Source organism: Solanum tuberosum, unplaced genomic scaffold (genome assembly GCF_000226075.1).
Source record: "Solanum tuberosum cultivar DM 1-3 516 R44 unplaced genomic scaffold, SolTub_3.0 scf00141, whole genome shotgun sequence".
In the NCBI taxonomy this organism is placed as follows: domain Eukaryota; kingdom Viridiplantae; phylum Streptophyta; class Magnoliopsida; order Solanales; family Solanaceae; genus Solanum; species Solanum tuberosum.
Window position 1 is genome coordinate 1,202,802 of NW_006239075.1, and position 18,308 is coordinate 1,221,109.

At 31.9% G+C, this 18,308-nt stretch overlaps 3 protein-coding genes across 4 annotated transcripts; all 3 read left to right on the forward strand.

Annotated features, from left to right (window-relative positions):
* The first annotated feature begins 1,337 nt into the window (after positions 1 to 1,337).
* Positions 1,338 to 4,555, forward strand: LOC102584296 (delta(24)-sterol reductase-like). 2 transcript variants are annotated; one of them, XM_006352987.2, is made up of 3 exons: positions 1,338 to 1,426; positions 2,466 to 3,745; positions 3,920 to 4,555. In XM_006352987.2, exons 2-3 carry the CDS (start codon positions 2,489 to 2,491, stop codon positions 4,373 to 4,375), a joined length of 1,713 nt encoding a protein of 570 aa, XP_006353049.1. In that variant the 5' UTR covers positions 1,338 to 1,426; positions 2,466 to 2,488; the 3' UTR covers positions 4,376 to 4,555.
* Positions 4,556 to 5,577: 1,022 nt separating this feature from the next.
* Positions 5,578 to 6,159, forward strand: LOC102584641 (uncharacterized). Its single transcript, XM_015311140.1, has one exon. The coding sequence runs from the start codon at positions 5,611 to 5,613 to the stop codon at positions 5,821 to 5,823; it is 213 nt and encodes a 70-aa protein (XP_015166626.1). The 5' UTR covers positions 5,578 to 5,610; the 3' UTR covers positions 5,824 to 6,159.
* Positions 6,160 to 12,957: 6,798 nt separating this feature from the next.
* Positions 12,958 to 17,534, forward strand: LOC102584962 (uncharacterized). Its single transcript, XM_006352989.2, has 2 exons — positions 12,958 to 13,303; positions 15,348 to 17,534. Exons 1-2 carry the CDS (start codon positions 13,124 to 13,126, stop codon positions 17,292 to 17,294), a joined length of 2,127 nt encoding a protein of 708 aa, XP_006353051.1. The 5' UTR covers positions 12,958 to 13,123; the 3' UTR covers positions 17,295 to 17,534.
* Positions 17,535 to 18,308: the final 774 nt, after the last annotated feature.

Sequence of the window (18,308 nt, forward strand, 5' to 3'; positions counted from 1 at the left end):
ATTTATAAAATAATTTTTTGGCCTAATTTTTTCTTTTATCTTGTGAAGTGTAACAAGCAATCAGTTTAAGTTCAAAATTAATTTATTTTATAATTTATATAATAAGTTATTTCATACTATAAAACAATGACAAAATAATCACATAAGATATCTCAATTTTTCTCAGCTCATCATTTGCACTCAATAAATTCTACGTTTTATATACTCCCTCCGTCAATTTTTAATTGACATGATTTCCTTTTTAGAGTTAAATTATAATAATTTTAACAAATATTTAAGATGTATTTTTCATCATTCTAACATGATTAATGCTGCAATTCGTGGTACTTCTAATCTAATTTTGAAAATTAATTAAATTAATTTTTTAAAAATACGTGACAATTAAAAGTGGACGAAGGCAGTATAATTTTACGTATTTACGTGGCAGACAAATCATTTATTGTTTCACCAAAATAATGCACTTGGAAAGCGGGCCAAAGGTCACGTGGTTGTCAGCGGGCGATAAGTTACTTTGTCTTTATATTAGACATACTAATCTACAGTGTAATAATATTTCGTGAAAAATATATTATGTAAAAGTAAAATATATAATAAGTGTTTTTAAATATGAATATCTAAAAATAATAATATTTAAATAATGTCCATAAATTACATCACTTCACGATGAATGCCCATTAGCGTTTAATTTAATTAACAAATATATTGCTTCTTTTTTATATTCAAAATCATTAAACTAGTTATATTTCATACTTTTCTTCAAAAATAAAATCTAAATAGTACCTCACTATGATAATTATGTATTTTTCAAATGATATTATTACTATAATGACATTTAACGGTATATAAAGAATAATTAACGACTCTTCAAAAGTGGAATAAAAAATGTAAAATTATAGTGATACTTTTGTACATTTTCTAACAATTATAGTTAAAGTAGTGTGGGGTCATTTGATTGGTAGGCTAAATGGTGGGCTAAAGAACTTAGTCTCACTTATAAAATGTTTTTTTTATATTTATTTTTATATTTTTGATTGATTTGTTTCATCATTTCATTTAAATATAGATATGGTCCATACGAAAAGAGAGAAATATTGAAAATATTTTTGAATTTAGCGAGAATTTGGAGAGTGTATTTATGATGTAAGATCAGGGATATATTATTTAAAGTTTAGTTGGTAGAGTGAAAAAAAGATATTTTTAAGACAATAAATAATTTAAGAATGAAACTAATAATTCACGCTTAATTTACTAAGTGTAATCAGTATGGTATCATTTTTTGTCAATGTCCTCCCCTACCAACCAAATGACATGTTTTTCCGTAAATACCCCTATTGTTGTAACTTGTAAGTTCTCTATAAAGCACACTTTCAACCATTACAAAACCATCTCTCATTTTGGGGATTACACTCTGCAATCAAATTATCAGGTACTCATTTTTCATCTCTTCTCAATTATTTCTCAGTATGATTATTATTTTGTTAAATTCAAGCTAATTTTATTCATGAAAAATCATAATTAGTGTTAAGAATTTGGTAGTTAATTATGCTATTTTTTTTGTACAATGCATGACATATTTAGAGTAGAACAAATTAATTTGTTGCTCATGAGTTTTCATGCATGCTGAAGTTTTTGGGTTTAATTTTTTTGAAGTTATTTGTATAGACCAATGTGTTGAAACTAAATTTTGTGAAGAACAAATTATATTGTTGTGGAATGAGTTACTAATTTTGAAGTGAAGAAGCATAATCTTATTTTGGAAATGCTGCAATTAGAAGCATATATTAGTAATTTTGTTAGTTTTGCATTTCAACAAAAAATGTCATTAGTTACTCTGTTTTCGTTTACTACTGTTCTTCCCTAAACTTGAATAAATTATTGAGAAAGCCGAATGGATTATTTCTTTTTTTCTGCATTTTTTTGTTTTTTGTTTTTGTTGTGAATGGATGATATATTTTTGAAAGAGGATTGTAAGGCTGAGGATATAAAAAAGAAGAGTTGAAATTATATTTCTAATTAAAATGACCATGGAGGTCAATTAGTCAAAAAGTTAGATGATTTTTGGATGACAACTTAGATTAGTGACGTTTAACGGTGAATTAGTATAAGTTGAGTGACCATTCAGACATTCGACTCGATATTTAGTCAATTTTACCTTTACATCAGTTGATTTTACAATGATAAATTAGTAGCAAGAAAATGGACAGTCAATGGTTATATTGTGCATAATTTCCAACTTTTAGTTTCAAGATTATACTGAACTTGGCGTTTTTCGCCAAATGCTTGTTATATCATGTTGCTAATCTGACTTTGAATAGCATTATGTTTTTGGAAGAGCTTGTTTATTTCAATAGCATTGAGTTTCTTATATGAAAAGTAGTGCTCAATTGCTATATGTGATTGATGGATGACAAGTAGTAGTACATTTCTTGGCTGTGGTTCATAACTTGGATTCGTCGTTGTAACAGTTATACGTCCTCAAGTTTCCAAGATGTCGGATGCTAAGGCCCCCGCGGCCACCGTTCACCCTAGGAGGAAGATCCAGTTGGTGGACTTTCTTCTTTCGTTCCGATGGATCATTGTTATCTTTTTTGTCCTTCCATTCTCGTTCTTGTATTACTTCTCCATATATCTTGGGGATTTGAAGTCTGAGAAGAAATCTTACAAGCAACGCCAGATGGAACACGATGAGAATGTTAAAGAGGTTGTGAAGCGCCTTGAACAGAGGAATGCAGAAAAGGATGGTCTTGTCTGCACGGCCAGGCCTCCTTGGGTTGTTGTTGGAATGAGAAACGTAGACTATAAACGTGCTCGTCATTTTGAAGTTGATCTTTCTAAGTTTAGAAATATACTTGATATTGACACGGAACGTATGGTTGCCAAAGTTGAGCCTCTTGTCAATATGGGCCAAATGTCAAGGGTCGCCATCCCAATGAATCTTTCCCTTGCAGTTCTTGCTGAGCTTGATGATCTTACCGTTGGAGGTTTGATCAATGGGTTCGGGGTCGAAGGAAGTTCTCACATCTTTGGATTGTTCTCTGACACTGTTGTAGCACTTGAGGTTGTTCTAGCTGATGGAAAGGTTGTTAGAGCTACAAAGGACAACGAATATTCTGATCTTTTCTACGCTATTCCGTGGTCTCAAGGGACATTGGGGCTTCTTGTTTCAGCTGAAATCAAGCTTATACCAGTTGATCAATACGTAAAACTTACCTACAAACCTGTAAGGGGTAATCTTAAAGAGCTTGCACAGGCTTACGCGGATTCTTTTGCACCTAAAGATGGAGATCAGGACAATCCTTCTAAAGTTCCAGAGATGGTAGAAGGCATGATTTATGGTCCAACGGAAGGTGTTATGATGACCGGTATGTATGCTTCGAGGAATGAAGCCAAACGAAGGGGTAATGTAATCAACAATTATGGTTGGTGGTTCAAACCATGGTTTTACCAACACGCTCAAACCGCATTGAAAAGAGGGGAGTTTGTGGAGTACATTCCGACTAGGGACTACTACCACAGGCACACGAGATCGTTGTATTGGGAAGGGAAACTAATTCTTCCATTTGGTGATCAGTTCTGGTTTAGGTTCCTCTTAGGATGGCTCATGCCACCAAAGATTGCTCTGCTCAAAGCCACACAAAGTGAGGCTATTAGAAACTATTACCATGACCATCATGTCATTCAGGATCTGCTTGTTCCTCTTTACAAGGTCGGCGATTGTCTCGAATGGGTTCACCGCGAGATGGAGGTAAAACTCTTATAATACCCATTTCCATTTAAAATTTGTTCGTCTTACTTCTTTCTTTAGTCCGTTTTTTTGGTTTTTGGCAGCTCTTCAATTTTAACTTTCCACGTGCAAGACTAAAGCACATTTTGGTACATACACATTGTATTTGAATTGAATTGAATTGAATTTGTTTAGGTATATCCCATTTGGCTCTGCCCACACAGAATTTACAAGCTGCCTGTGAGACCAATGATCTACCCTGAACCAGGATTCGAGAAACACAAAAGGCAGGGTGACACCGAATATGCACAAATGTACACTGATATTGGTGTCTACTATGTTCCGGGAGCAGTCCTGAGGGGTGAGCCATTTGATGGTTCAGAGAAATGCCGCCAACTTGAGCTTTGGTTGATAGAAAACCATGGATTTCAGGCTCAATACGCGGTGACTGAGCTGACAGAGAAGAATTTCTGGAGGATGTTTGATAACAGTCTGTACGAGCAATGCAGAAGGAAGTACAAAGCTATCGGAACGTTCATGAGCGTGTACTATAAATCGAAGAAAGGAAGGAAGACAGAGAAGGAAGTGCAGGAAGCTGAGCAAGAGAAAGCTGAACAAGAGACTCCTGAAGCTGATGAACCTGCAAATTGATTTCGAAGAACAGTAGAATTTCTCCGACTTTTTATTATGATCATCTGTTTTAGTATGAATTTTCATTTTAAATAACCAGCTACATTGAAGAACTATTACTAGTAAGGTCTGCTTGTCTGTTCCAAATTCAAACAATGTTTCAAATAAATAATAATGGTTAGTGCAGTTCAAAACTCTCAAGTTTCATTTCCTTATATATACTGCTTTTTTCCAGACATATCTCCCGCCTCACCATCAAGATAAAATGCAAAAACAAATTGAACTTGTGTTCAGTCGTAAATACAAATTATGATATTTTTTATGGCTAAATATGATTTTTGAAATTTAATTTCGGAAAAAAGTAATATATATTCATGGTCAAATTAATGGACCTAACTCAACCAAAGACGACAACATAACATGGATAAATAATGATTTATAAGAAATAAGGTATATATTAGTTTTGTGTATTAATAATACTTTGTCTGGTATAATTTTTTTAGCTTATGTTTGCATTAGTTATACAAACTTTATTGTATATTGTGTATTACTAATATATGAAAATTAATGGTATGAATAATACAAAAGGATTAAATGCCTTAGCATGATTAAAAACTCAATTGCCTCTTAAAACATATTTTACATCTACTATGTTTCGCATAACAATTTTTTTCATTTTCAACCCGGCCTGCATAGACCCGCCCCATAATTTTTTTAATTTTTTTTCTAATTAAGTTTGATATGAAAAATAAAATTCATCTTTTCATTAAGTTGTATTAATTAAAGGATAATGACTTAAAAATTTATTTTTAGAGGTCAATACGAACATGTAAAAAATTGAATTATTTTTTATTGAACCATTTTCATTTACTATCTTAAATATTTTAGTAGTTTTTTTTTTAATATTTTAATAAATAATGTTCTATCACATTATAACATGTAAAAAATTAAAATTAAGTTTGAACTCACATATAATCCCATATATCCACACCCCGCAACCCGCCCACCCTACATTAATTTTTAAAAACCCACTTCAACCAACCCCGCATCCATCCCTACCCTTAACCAACCAATCAAACATAATACCATGTTCTTTTCAGAATTAAACAAAAAAAGTAACCGTTAGAAAAGTAGAACGTTATGCCTAACGTTACAATCCAATTAAATCCCCCACCTATAAAAATTGAGCATCTACACATATTCTCTATATACTCCAATAAAAGCAAAGAAATTAGAACATTAGAATAAAAAGAGAGATGGGTATGGTTGTTGTTATTTCTCTTCCATTTATACTCTTCACAATTCTTATTGGATTTGGATGTTTTTTCTTTGGAAGAGCTAAAGGTAGACAAGATTTAAAAACCAATCCCCAAGTCTTTGGGGTACCCACCCCACCACCTGGTACTTATGTTACTGCTCCTTTTTCTTCAACTCATATTGTCAAACAAGACAATACTTCAAATGTGTAAAAGTTCAAGACTTATCATATTGTGAATGATATTTTTTATTTCTTTTCTTTCAAGTTGTATTAATATTGTTACCTGATAAGGTAAAAATAAGGTTCGTGTATATTCTATACTATCCCAAATTCCACTTGTGAGAGTCAGTGAAATTATACTGAGTATGTTGTTATTATTATTGTTGTTGAAGTTGTAGTACGAATTGGTGATTAAAGTATGTTTTGATCATATTGGTAATGAAATTGTATCATTTGAGTGCGAACTAATTCGCTTGTTTATATGTAGGTAAATTTTACTCCTTCTTGTATTTGGAATACCAAATGTCAAATTGAGTGAATTTGAATAGAGAATCTTCAATTTTTAATTTTTTATTATTTATGTATTTATATATATTTCCTCAATCTCATTTGAAAAAAAAATTCATTTAACCCTCCAAACGCTAATAATGTTACAAAAAGTCGTATCCTCTACTTATTTCATTCATCTCTTCAAACAAAATACCAAAATGGTAAAAATAAAATAAAATCAATTAACCTTGAATCTTGGCGTAATGTTTTGCAACTTAATATTTTGTCTATTTATTATTATTATTATTATTATTTTTAAAAAAAACTGATTTAATCAATTATAGGATTCTTATTAAAGATTTTTAAAAGAAGAAAAAAGGCAAAGCAATCTCTATCATATACTTCAACAGTATACCATATTTTTGGTTTATTGGAAATTATGTATTCCATATCTCCTATAAATAATCGAATATATGTTAAGCAATTGTGATCATAAAAATCTATTATCTAGTGTAAAAATATCAACTTGGTATTTTTATACCCATAGATTATTTTGCCTAATTCAGTGATTAAGAATTATAAGAAAAGCAACTCAACATAAATCTCAAAGGATACATTTATCTTATTAAGGGCGGTTGACATAGTGTATACGAATAATAATACTGAATATGAATATTTGTTATACTAATTATAGGTAAGGTTATATACTAAGTAAGTATAATGTAAAAATCGTTAAGTTGATCCATATAACTTAATAACATATTTATAAAGTGGAAAGTGAGATGCCTCGTTAAAATTTGATTGATCTTCACGTTAAAATTGGGATTTGATTTGTTTCATTTCCATTTTCGACTATAAAATTTTGACTAAATAAATACTCCAATAAATCACTTTTAATTGCCCAACTTAAAATTATCATTTTCCACAAGTATTGAAGGAAAACACAAAATCAAACAATACAAGAAATGACTTCTTCCCATTTTTTCTTTCATTCCCTTTCTTTATTTGTCATTTTCTTGATAATAATTAAGGTTTCTCAAGTTCATGCTATTGGCTCAGTGTTTAATGTTCAAGATTTTGGTGCTAGTCCTGATGGGAAGACTGATAGTAGTCAGGTAAAATCACAATAGTCGAAATTAGTAATCTAGAAAATATGATAGACAAAATGCTATAATATGTTACAATATACTGATAATGTATACAGTGATAGAGTTACCCTTGTCCAAAATAGTTAGCGACGCATTTTTGGTGGATAATTACAGTGCGTAGATAAATAACTTCTTTCAATGTATATGTCTCTTCACTTTTTACCCTTTCTGGTTAATATACATAGAATATACACATGTAATACATATATTATACATCTGCCGATTATCATAATCATGATTCTCAAAGTCTTTTTGTTTCTTTGTAGGCATTTTTGAAGGCATGGAACCAAACATGTCAAAACAATGGAGGAGGCACAATTCTTATTCCAATAGGAACTTTTTTGTTGAATACATTAACATTTAATGGGCCTTGCAAAGGCCCAACTTTTTTTAACATTAATGGACTTTTGAAAGCTCCTTTGGGTAAATGCAAAGATGATTATTGGATATTATTTCAACATATTGATGGGCTGACTATTAATGGAGAAGGTTCTTTAGATGGTCAAGGCCCATCTGCATGGTCCTTATATAATGACAACGGCCCAAATCCTCCTTCGGTAAAAAAAATATTTCTTATTGCATATTAAATATTTTCTTCCCTTTTAATTGTTTATTTTCTTAGTAAACACAAAAGAAAATCACAACTAAAAGAAATTAAAAAAAGAAGAAAAAGATACCCTTCCCCCCTCTAGTTTATCAACATGACTGAAGTACACATTATCTATATACTCTGATTGTATATGTTGTATATATGTGTATACTAACTATTCACTATGTACCCATTTTGTTAATAAGATGGTCCAAAGATATTGAGTAGTAAATTTTTTATTTAAAAATTTAAAATATCTTTTTGGAATTCAATAGAGATTTCAAATATAACTAATGGAAGTACTATTATAGTCATTACTAGAAACATAAAATTTTCCATTATGAATCAATGTAAATTCTATGCTATGATATATGATTTTCTCCCTATTGAACCAATTCACTGGGAAAACGTAGGGTAGTAAACATATTTTCATTAAAATACTTGATATAACCATTGAATATTTTTTCTTTTCTTATGATTCAATCAAAATATCTGTATAGCTGATAAGTAGTTGATATAACTAATGGTTTTATAACATTTTATTATGGACTAACAACATTTTATTTCTTGTATATTATAAACAGTCGATAAAATTCAACGGCATGAGCAATGCTTTAATACAAGGCATAACATCAATCAACAGCAAGTTCTTCCACTTCCAAATTAATAAAAGCAAAGGAGTTCATTTTCAGAACATGACCATAACAGCACCGGACGAAAGCCCAAATACTGATGGGATTCATATAGGCGACTCCAACGATATAATTATTAACAAAGTAAATATTTCGACAGGAGATGATTGTGTTTCTATTGGGCCTGGTACTTCTAATGTTCACATTTCTGAGGTTAATTGTGGGCCTGGACATGGCATTAGCATTGGAAGTTTAGGAAAATACCAAAATGAAGGTGATGTGAATGGAGTTATAGTGACAAATTGTAATATTGGGAAAACTCAAAATGGACTAAGGATAAAGAGTTGGGCACCTTCACCTCCTAGCAAAGTTTTCAATGTCACTTTTGATAATATTAATATGAATTATGTTGAAAATCCTATCATCATTGATCAACATTATTGTCCTCACTCATCTTGTAAAAATCAGGTACGTAATTTATGTGACACATTTTTCTTTTTCAATTTTATTGAAATCATTATTTTATTCTTATTGAGAAGATTTATTGCCACATACATATTTATAACTTGTTTTACATTACAAATTTTAAAAATAGTTTTTCTCTCTCTCTTGTATCATCTAGTCAAATATTGCCTACATAAATTAGACCAAGGGAGTACAAATTTGATCTTTCTTAATTCAGAGATCAATAAATAACTTTCAATAACAATCAAGTTTTTTTTTTAAAAAACCATTTTTTCATGTTGTTATATTATATATTTTGTCTAGTTAGACCTCAAAATGAACACTTTTTGAGCATCACATATCAAAAAGGACCCTCTCTAAAAACACAGACAGAAATGGACACTTTGCCAACAAATGAACGAACTGTCCCAAATAATGTTAATTCTCTGTTTGTCCCACTTCAAAATAAAATACAACTATTTTAAGATAGTTCACCCATCTATGGACAAACGGCCTTGTTATAACAATCAAATGATGTGTACAAACGACTTTGTTATAGAAAGATTTGAAAATATATGAATTTTAACATTTATTGTTTGTAAAATGCATTTTTAGCTTGTATATTAATTATATATATTTGATTACAGGGTGATTCACAAGTGCAAATTTCAGATGTAAAATTCATAAATATAAAAGGAACTTCAGCTTCAAAAGAGGGAGTAGTGCTTGATTGTAGCAAAAGTGTACCATGTCAAGGGATTGAGCTAAGGGGTTTAGAATTAACTTTGAATGGCCAACAGACCACTACTGCAACTTGTTCAAATGCAAATATGAAATTTTTTGGACCACAAACTCCTTCTGAATGTACTTGATTATTCTTATACCAATTTTGAGGTTGATAGATAAGTAAGAATTGAGAGAGGGTGAATCCGGATTTAGTTTGATTCCAATGTGAGTATCGGACACATTGAAAGCTAGGAAATAGGAGTAGTGTATTTTGGTTTCTAAGTGAATCAATAAACCCTTTTAATTAATAGTTATAATGTCAAAAGAAATGAAATATGATTTGACCTTTGGTAACTTTTTGGTGTCTCTTAATTGTCCTTTTACTTGAAGTAGCTTGTGATTTTTGTTTCTATTTTTGATTTAATGTATATACATCGTCAACATAAAAATTCTGAACCTACATAAATTAAAGAATATATATATGTATAAATAAGCCTCATTAACATGTGAAATTTGTAATGTGATTTGTTGGTGTAAAAATTACTTACACGATGTATAATATATATATATACACTCTTTATTAAAATATGGAGTATTCTTCTAATGCATTACTTCAAAGAACAAACTGGACAACACTTCATATTCTTTATCAGCATCCTTTTGATATATGAATTTTTTTCAAAATAGTGATCACAACTAGTAAGTCAATTTATTCTCCATGTGTATAAAGATGTTATTCTTTGATTATGTATATACTCTATACTATGTGTTATTCAAAAGCATTTATTCTTAGCAGGCTTTGATCATAAGTTTTAAATATTTTAATTTATTTTTTTTTACTTTTTTCTTAAATTTATGAGGTTAGAGTTGATGATGAAGTTATGTTCGGTGATATTTTTTTGCAAAATAAGAGAAGAGAACACTTTTCGGACTTGAAATTGAAGATGGAGTTGGAAAACAAGATATAAACAATTTTTCAAATTTGAAATTCAACTCTAAAGCTGGATCTAAATTTTTTATAATCAAACACTAATTTTGAAATATAAAGTAAGAAAATACTACGAAAAAAATGAATAATACTCATGACCAAACGAGTTCTTACTAATTTTTTTTTGTTTTTCACTCGGTGTTCGATATCCATATTAGAGTCCGATTAAATTCGAATTTGCACTGGAACGCCTCACACGGGATAAAACGTTCCCTAATAAAAGTAACTCCATACCAAAAAAGACTCGAACCCAAAACCTTTTGGTTATGGATGAAGTAGTTCTTGACCATTCTTAAGAGGCTTTCAAAGTGCCTAAAAGTAACTACTTCCCAAGGTTGACTTTGTTGATAGTAACATTCAATTAATCAACTAAGTAACTTAGGAGATCTCAAGTAATATAGGAGTTTGAAAAGTGAGTTGTTATTATTATTATTATAATTACTATATAATATATAAACATAAAACATAAATATTATGAATTCAATGATTATTAACATCATTTTGTCACGAGAGTCTCGTGTGAGAGGAATTGAAGGGATTGGCGTTTTGTATTGTGCCCTACATCTTCAACTTGTTCATACCTCCAAGAGTTGCCGCTTTCGAGTTTGAAAAATAAATAAAAGACACATCAATTTTCTCGAATTGACACGAGAGAGTTGCTTAAGTGGTAAACATCTTTTCTCTTCAATTTTAAGATTGTTAATTCGAGTCACCAATAAGGCAAAGTAAAAATCTTTTAGAGATGAATAAGAAAATTATTTCAGAACTTAATTCTACTCATACCATAAATATACAAGAAATGAAATTTGTTTGACATTTAAAACTACCATGGTTATTATCTACATTGTACTCTAAATAATGCTTGAGAGTATGACGTTTTGCACACCTTTAATGTGTGTTTTTTAATTTGTGATTTTCACTTTATCCTATCTTTTTAATTTTTTGATGATTTTTATCCTAGATCTTCACCTTTGTTGTCGATCCATTTTGAGCAACTATGGATGAGGAAATGAGCTTTCGATATTTTCTAAGTGGGTAAGCAAATGTTCTTAGCTTAATGTTTTAACAAAGTTAGGTGATTGATAGTTTGGTTTTGAGAAAAAAAAGTTAGGATGCAAATCACACACATAAAAAACTAGAATATGATGTAAATCGCAAAATAGAACATATATTAAGGGCCTTGAATGAGCTTATAAAAAATAACTTATAAGTCGAAAGTTAAAAGTCATAAATACATGATATCTTACTTTTGACTTGTGTTAAAAAATGGGTGCTGAAAAAAAACTTTATTTATAACCTTTTCAAGCACCTCCAATAAAAAAAAAACTACTTAAAAATCAAAAGCACATAAAATAAGTCAATCCAAACAGACACTAAGAATGTAATGTTGAAATAAGCGAGTTTGTATTATTTTAACTTCATAAAGTATATGTGAATACTCTTGTTTTTTTAAGTATTTATTATTATTAGTAGTACTTTGATTGCCTATTTAAACTAAAATAAATATGTTGAATTTATTAGTAGAGATCTTATCTTAACTTTAACACTATGGTTAGATTTTTATATTTTTTTTTTAATAAGTGGGTGACCACAATTTGTAAAATGGCCAAAAGTCAACAATGAAGATCTAGATATTTTAAATATGAAGATATTACTACTATAAATGAAATTAAAGTCCCGACATTACTTCCATCTTCACCTCTTTTACCTTATTTATTATTACTCAAAATGGTACTCACTTAATAACGTGAAGTTTTTAATCTTTATAAATCTTCTATATTTAATTATTATATGCTAAGACGAAAAGACCTTCCGTTTATGGTACCAAATCAAGAATAAAAATTACTATGTTCGTTTTATATTATTTAGCTTCTTGAATTCACGATATATTTTAAAAATATTTTAATTAGAGGTTATTTTAAAATTAACCTTATATATATATATAAGATATTTCAATATTTTGTTTGTAAACTATAGTTTGCTCCTTTGATAAAATCATATAAAAATTATTATTTTTAAATAGTTTTCACAAATTATAATTTTTTTATATTTTGAAGAAAAAATATAATTAAAATTATACTCATATTAAAACAAAATCTTAATTTCAAATAATGATTTCATTTGTCATATTCAAATGGGGCCTCATGGTAGTATGAAAAATAATAATACTCGTAATACTTTTTATAATGTGCTAACAAGTAAAACAAAATATTTATTTTATTATCAGTATAATATCGAGTAAAATAAAACGGAAGGAGTAATTAAATGAAATCAGCCGTAATCATACTTGCCCTTTTCATTTATATTTTAAAAAAAAGAGATAAAATTATATTAATCATTTTCAAAATCCTAAATTTTTCTTGTTTTTTCCTCTCCTCTTCCATCTCTTCTTCTCCAAATTCACGTTCGTTACTTTTCTTCCATTTTACAAACCCAAACCCTAACATCAATTCCCCTCTCTCACTCTCTTTCTGTTGAAGGAGCTGAAAGAAAGAATGTCAGGTTCATGGAGCAAACTCCAAAAAGCGCTTTCGTTTAGGCAACCTAAATCTCCTCCAGAAAATGCATCCTCTGATGCCAAATCGCCACCGTCCACTCGGCCGTCCTCCGTTGCATCTTCATCCACTTTCTCCCGTTTCACCAGAAGTTTCAGTAGTACCTCCCGATCCTCTAAGGTTCGTTTTCTTTTCGATTTTTTTTTTCATCCTTTTTTCCTTATTTTTGTGTATTTTCGGTTGTATTTTCTTGTTTTTGGTTTCTCCGGCGTGTTTGATTTGCTATCTATGTGATTCGACCGGACCGGAAGTTGGTTGCGTGTTCAATTTTCAACACCGGTGATGACAGCTGTTGTCTTACCATCGCGAACGGTGAGCAGAAAATTGTGCTTTGCCAAAAATGGAATAGAAGGAGAACTTTTCTGGACGAAAATACCTACCTGTTTTTGCTAAATTTACGGTTTCTCACGTTATTTTGGGATCTGTAACGGGGGTACTATTGGAAATTCTATTTTTAATTTATCACGTTTGTTTGGCTTGATCTTAATCAGTGAATAAACTATTGGAAATTCAGCTTTACAAGGTTTTAGATGACGAAATGTATGTGTAAATTACTATACTGTCCTCTACTTTGGTATCAACGCCTTCTTCTAGAGGTCAAAAAGGTCATTCCACAAGCAGAAAAAGATTACCTTTCTTGGCTTTCCGTGCAGGCCTTTTTTCTAAAGTTTTGACTTTGTGAGAAATACCTTTTTCTACTACTCTTTAAAAAATGGCACCTAGTGTACAACCACTATTAATTAAGGTACTAATGAATGTTTAACACTTGCTAATAATTTTATTTTTAATAATTTAATATAATTGGTTGCTTATTTGTGGGTTAGCTGGGAATTATGATGATTTCAGCTTTTGACAAATTGGAGATCTTTTTTATTGTTGGTTAAGATCTTTTTGACATTTTCCTACGCCACCAGCTATGTGTATGTCCATGTTGTTGGACCATTTCTGAAATCTAGTATTATAAATGGTGATAGCTTAAACGTATCTATAATTGACTTTTGCTACCTATAGGAAGATTATTTTCCTATACATTACGTGTTTCCTTCTTATGTACAGCCTCTGTCCCAATTTACGTGAAGACGTTTGACTGACCACGAAGTTTAAGTATGAAAAGATATAAATAAGTCATAGATCCTCTATACATGACTAAAAAGGAAAGAGTGTCACATAAATTGGGTCGGCTGGAGTGTTTTTTTTTTTTTTTTTTTAGTTTGAAAAGTAAGTTTGGTAGTTTAATAGGCCTTTGATTTGGAGCTATACTTGAACAAAGTCACTTGGACTTGTATGTTAGTTTTTATAAATTTTGAACTGGTTACTGCTAGTTTAATTGTTTCTGGATTAGTAGACCTCTTTATTAGGACCTATACTTGGTGTAAATGTTCTCCATAAGGACTTGGGTGGTCTATACATTTTAATGCACAACATGATATAATTTATTAATAGTTGTTTGCTCAATTAACTCAACCTAACCCTATGCAATTGTATTGTTTGCACATTGTTATCATCAAGACCTCTCTTTAAGTAATTTTGAGATCAAGACCATAGTTATTTGATTTATTCACAATGTTATCATAGAATAATGATTCCCTAGAAAAGTCATGAGTGGTTGTTTTTACAAAGAGGTGATGAATTCCATACAGCTAAACTTTTGCTTACAGTTTTCTACTAAATTATGTTTGCTAAATGCATAAGATTAATATTTCAATAGTTTTTATCAGTACTTCATTTTGGCAAATTTTTTCTAGATGACCTCAAGTATATTTTATTCACAAGTCCTTACTGTTTAAACAATTTATGTTATTTCAGTCAATATTTCTTAAAGTTTTAATACCTTATAACCAATGACTCTAATAGCTTATTCTAACAATGACTAGTTAGTCAATGAAGTCTATGTTCTCATTTTTTGTGACTTGAAATGATATGTGCCCAAGGTTGCAATTGCTTGGTTGAGTTGATATACCTAAAGTGTCAAAGTTTTTCTTAAGTTAAATGAGAAGTGATTAAGCACATATGATTATGTATTTGCCAAAGTTTTTCTTAAGTTAAATGAGAAGTGATTAAGCACATGTGATTATGTATTTGCCTCGTTGAGCATGTTACATAATTATGTACTGGTTACAATATTCTAACTGTAATTTGCCACTTTATTTTATTGTGATTGTAGCGAACATGTGCCATTTGCCTTGGGAGTATGAAAGCAGGGAATGGTCAGGCGATATTCACTGCTGAATGCGCCCACTCATTCCACTTTAGCTGCATTGCCAACAGTGTTAAGCATGGAAACTACCTCTGCCCCATCTGCAGATGCAAATGGAAAGAGATTCCTCTCATGTCGTCCTTCAGTACTGATGTAAACACTAATAATGCTGGGCGGACTCGTGTCTCTCCACTTGAAGATAATTACCTTGACAACATTCCTCGTGTTCCACCACCCGTGTCTCTGCCCCTTCCTGAGCCCCTTCACTTCTCTGATGATGAACATCTTCCCAGCATCACTGTGGATCAGACCCCCTCCCCTTCCACAGTTCATCCAGAGACTGCTGTCTTGAAAGCTTTTCCTGAATATTCTGCAGTTGCTGCTTCTGGAAGTATGTCAAGATTTGCTGTTCTTGTTGGAGTAAGGGCACCCCCACTTGCTGATGATGTTCGGCACCAAGAGCGTGCACCTATTGACCTGGTCACAGTTCTAGATATTAGTGGCAGCATGGCTGGATCAAAATTGACTCTCTTGAAACAAGCAGTTTGTTTTGTCATAGATAACTTGGGGCCTTCTGACCGTCTATCTATTGTTACCTTTTCATCAGGAGCTCAAAGAAACTTCCCCTTGCGAAGGATGACAGAACAGGGGCGTAGAGAGGCTGCACTGGCTGTCAATGCCATTTCAGCAAATGGTGGGACAAATATCGTGGAAGGACTCAAGAAGGGGGTTCGGGTTCTTGAAGAAAGACGTGAAAGGAACCCAGTTGCAAGCATTGTTCTCTTGTCAGATGGGAGAGACACCTATAACGGTGATAATGCCAACCAACGGCGGAGTCCTCGGAACCGCAGATCCTCTAATGCAACCTCAGGTCCCGACTTTCTGAATCTATTGCCTTCTTCCATTTGTCCTCGCAATAGAGAAGGACTAGCAGCAGGACAGCTGCCAACTTTCCATGTACATACGTTTGGATTTGGTTTAGACCATGATTCCTCTGCTATGCATGCTATCTCAGATGCATCAGGTGGTACATTTTCGTTCATTGAGACTGTTGGTACTGTTCAAGATGCCTTTGCAATGTGTATTGGTGGTCTCCTCAGTGTTGTAGTCCAGGAACTCAAGCTTACTGTTCGGTCAGCATCACGTGGAGTAGAAATTGGATCCATTCCTTCAGGAAGATATGCAAGTGAAATTTCTGAACAGGGAAAGCAAGGGGTAATAAACATTGGAAACCTGTATGCAGATGAGGAAAAAGAATTCCTTGTCTACTTGTCTGTTCCCTCAGCTGAAATTGAGCAAGGCGCAACAAAGACATCTCTGTTGCAAATTACATGTAGTTACAAGAATACCACATCGGAAGAGATGGTCAGTGTGGAGGGTGAGACAGTTGAGATACGTCGGCCACCAGTGCTGTCTCCTACAGATGTGGTAATAAGTTGTGAGGTTGATAGGCAGATAAACAGGCTGGCAGTAGCAGAAACCATTGCAGAGGCACAACAATTGGCAGAAATGGGAAATCTTGAGGCTGCTCAAGCCGCGCTAACTAACCGAAGAGCCACTCTTCTATCTTCTGTATCTGCTCAAGCAGGCGATGCTCTCTGTAGCTGGCTTGACATGGAATTGACTGAAGTCAGAGAGAGGATGGTAAGCAGGGAGCGCTATGAACAAACTGGACGAGCTTACGTCCTCTCAGGTTTGAGCTCACATTCTTGGCAAAGAGCGACAACTAGAGGAGACACGACATCACAAATATTACTGCAAGGTGGTAGCTCAAGCAATAGTGGCGCCGCCATGTATGAAACTCCATCTATGGTCAGCATGATCTCAAAGTCACAGAACCTAAGTCTTGTTAATCGCGCTGAACAAGTTCATCGCCCCAACAAGTCATGCAACTTACCTCCTCCACCATCCTAGCAAACATTTCTGACCTCATTCGTTCTCAGCGTGATAGGCAATTGAACACAGCACTCTTTTAGTGATCAAATTCTATGGCATTTGACTCTGCTATACTTTTGTTTTTTGGTTCCATTTATTTGTTTCTTTTAGTTCTTCAAGGATCATTTGCATATCAGATTCTTTTAGAGACCAACAACTCTACATATTGTAATAATATGTTAGAGATAATTGCTTGTCTGCTGACCTCCTTTTTGTGAACATCGTGCCTTTATTACTTTTTCTTTGATTATTCTTTAACTGAAGTAGTTCTGGACTTGTGCTTTGGCTTTGTTATTGCTATGATTCCTGCCCTAAAATTGTTGCTAATTACTCAAATCTTAAAACAATATAATGCAAATGTCTGGCAGTCTTTTTTTAGATTGAATTTTGCTTTCCAATTACTGATATGTCCTCTCGCCTCTCTCTCCAAATATCGCCCGCACCTTCCATCTCAATTTATATGAGTTGATTTGATTTGACATGAAATTTAAGAAAGAAAAAAGGACTTTTGAAACTTGTGATCTAAAATAAGTCATATATATTTGTGTGACTATAAATTATTTCTTTAAAAATAAAATGAGCATTTTAAAAACAAATTATTACTAAAGGTAGAAATGTGTCATTTTTTCTGAAACTGAGTAAAAATAAAAATAAGTCATATAAATTGGGACATAAGAGTATATATGAGTGTTAGTAGTTTTAAATATGTCGTGTAAGATATTTACATATAAAAATTACCAAAGGTAGAAAGTACTGCTCTCCATTTCAATTTATATGATACTTTTTTACTTTTCAAGATTTAAACTTGTTAATAGAATCTCAAAATAAAATTTATATAATTGAAAACTCGGTAAAAGATACTCCCTCTGTCGTATATTAGATGGGCGTCTTACTAAAAATAATTGGCCCATATTACTTGATCACTTACTAAATTAGGATAAATTTAATTAAATTTTTTTCTCATCCCCCCCCCCCCCCTCATTTTATTATTTT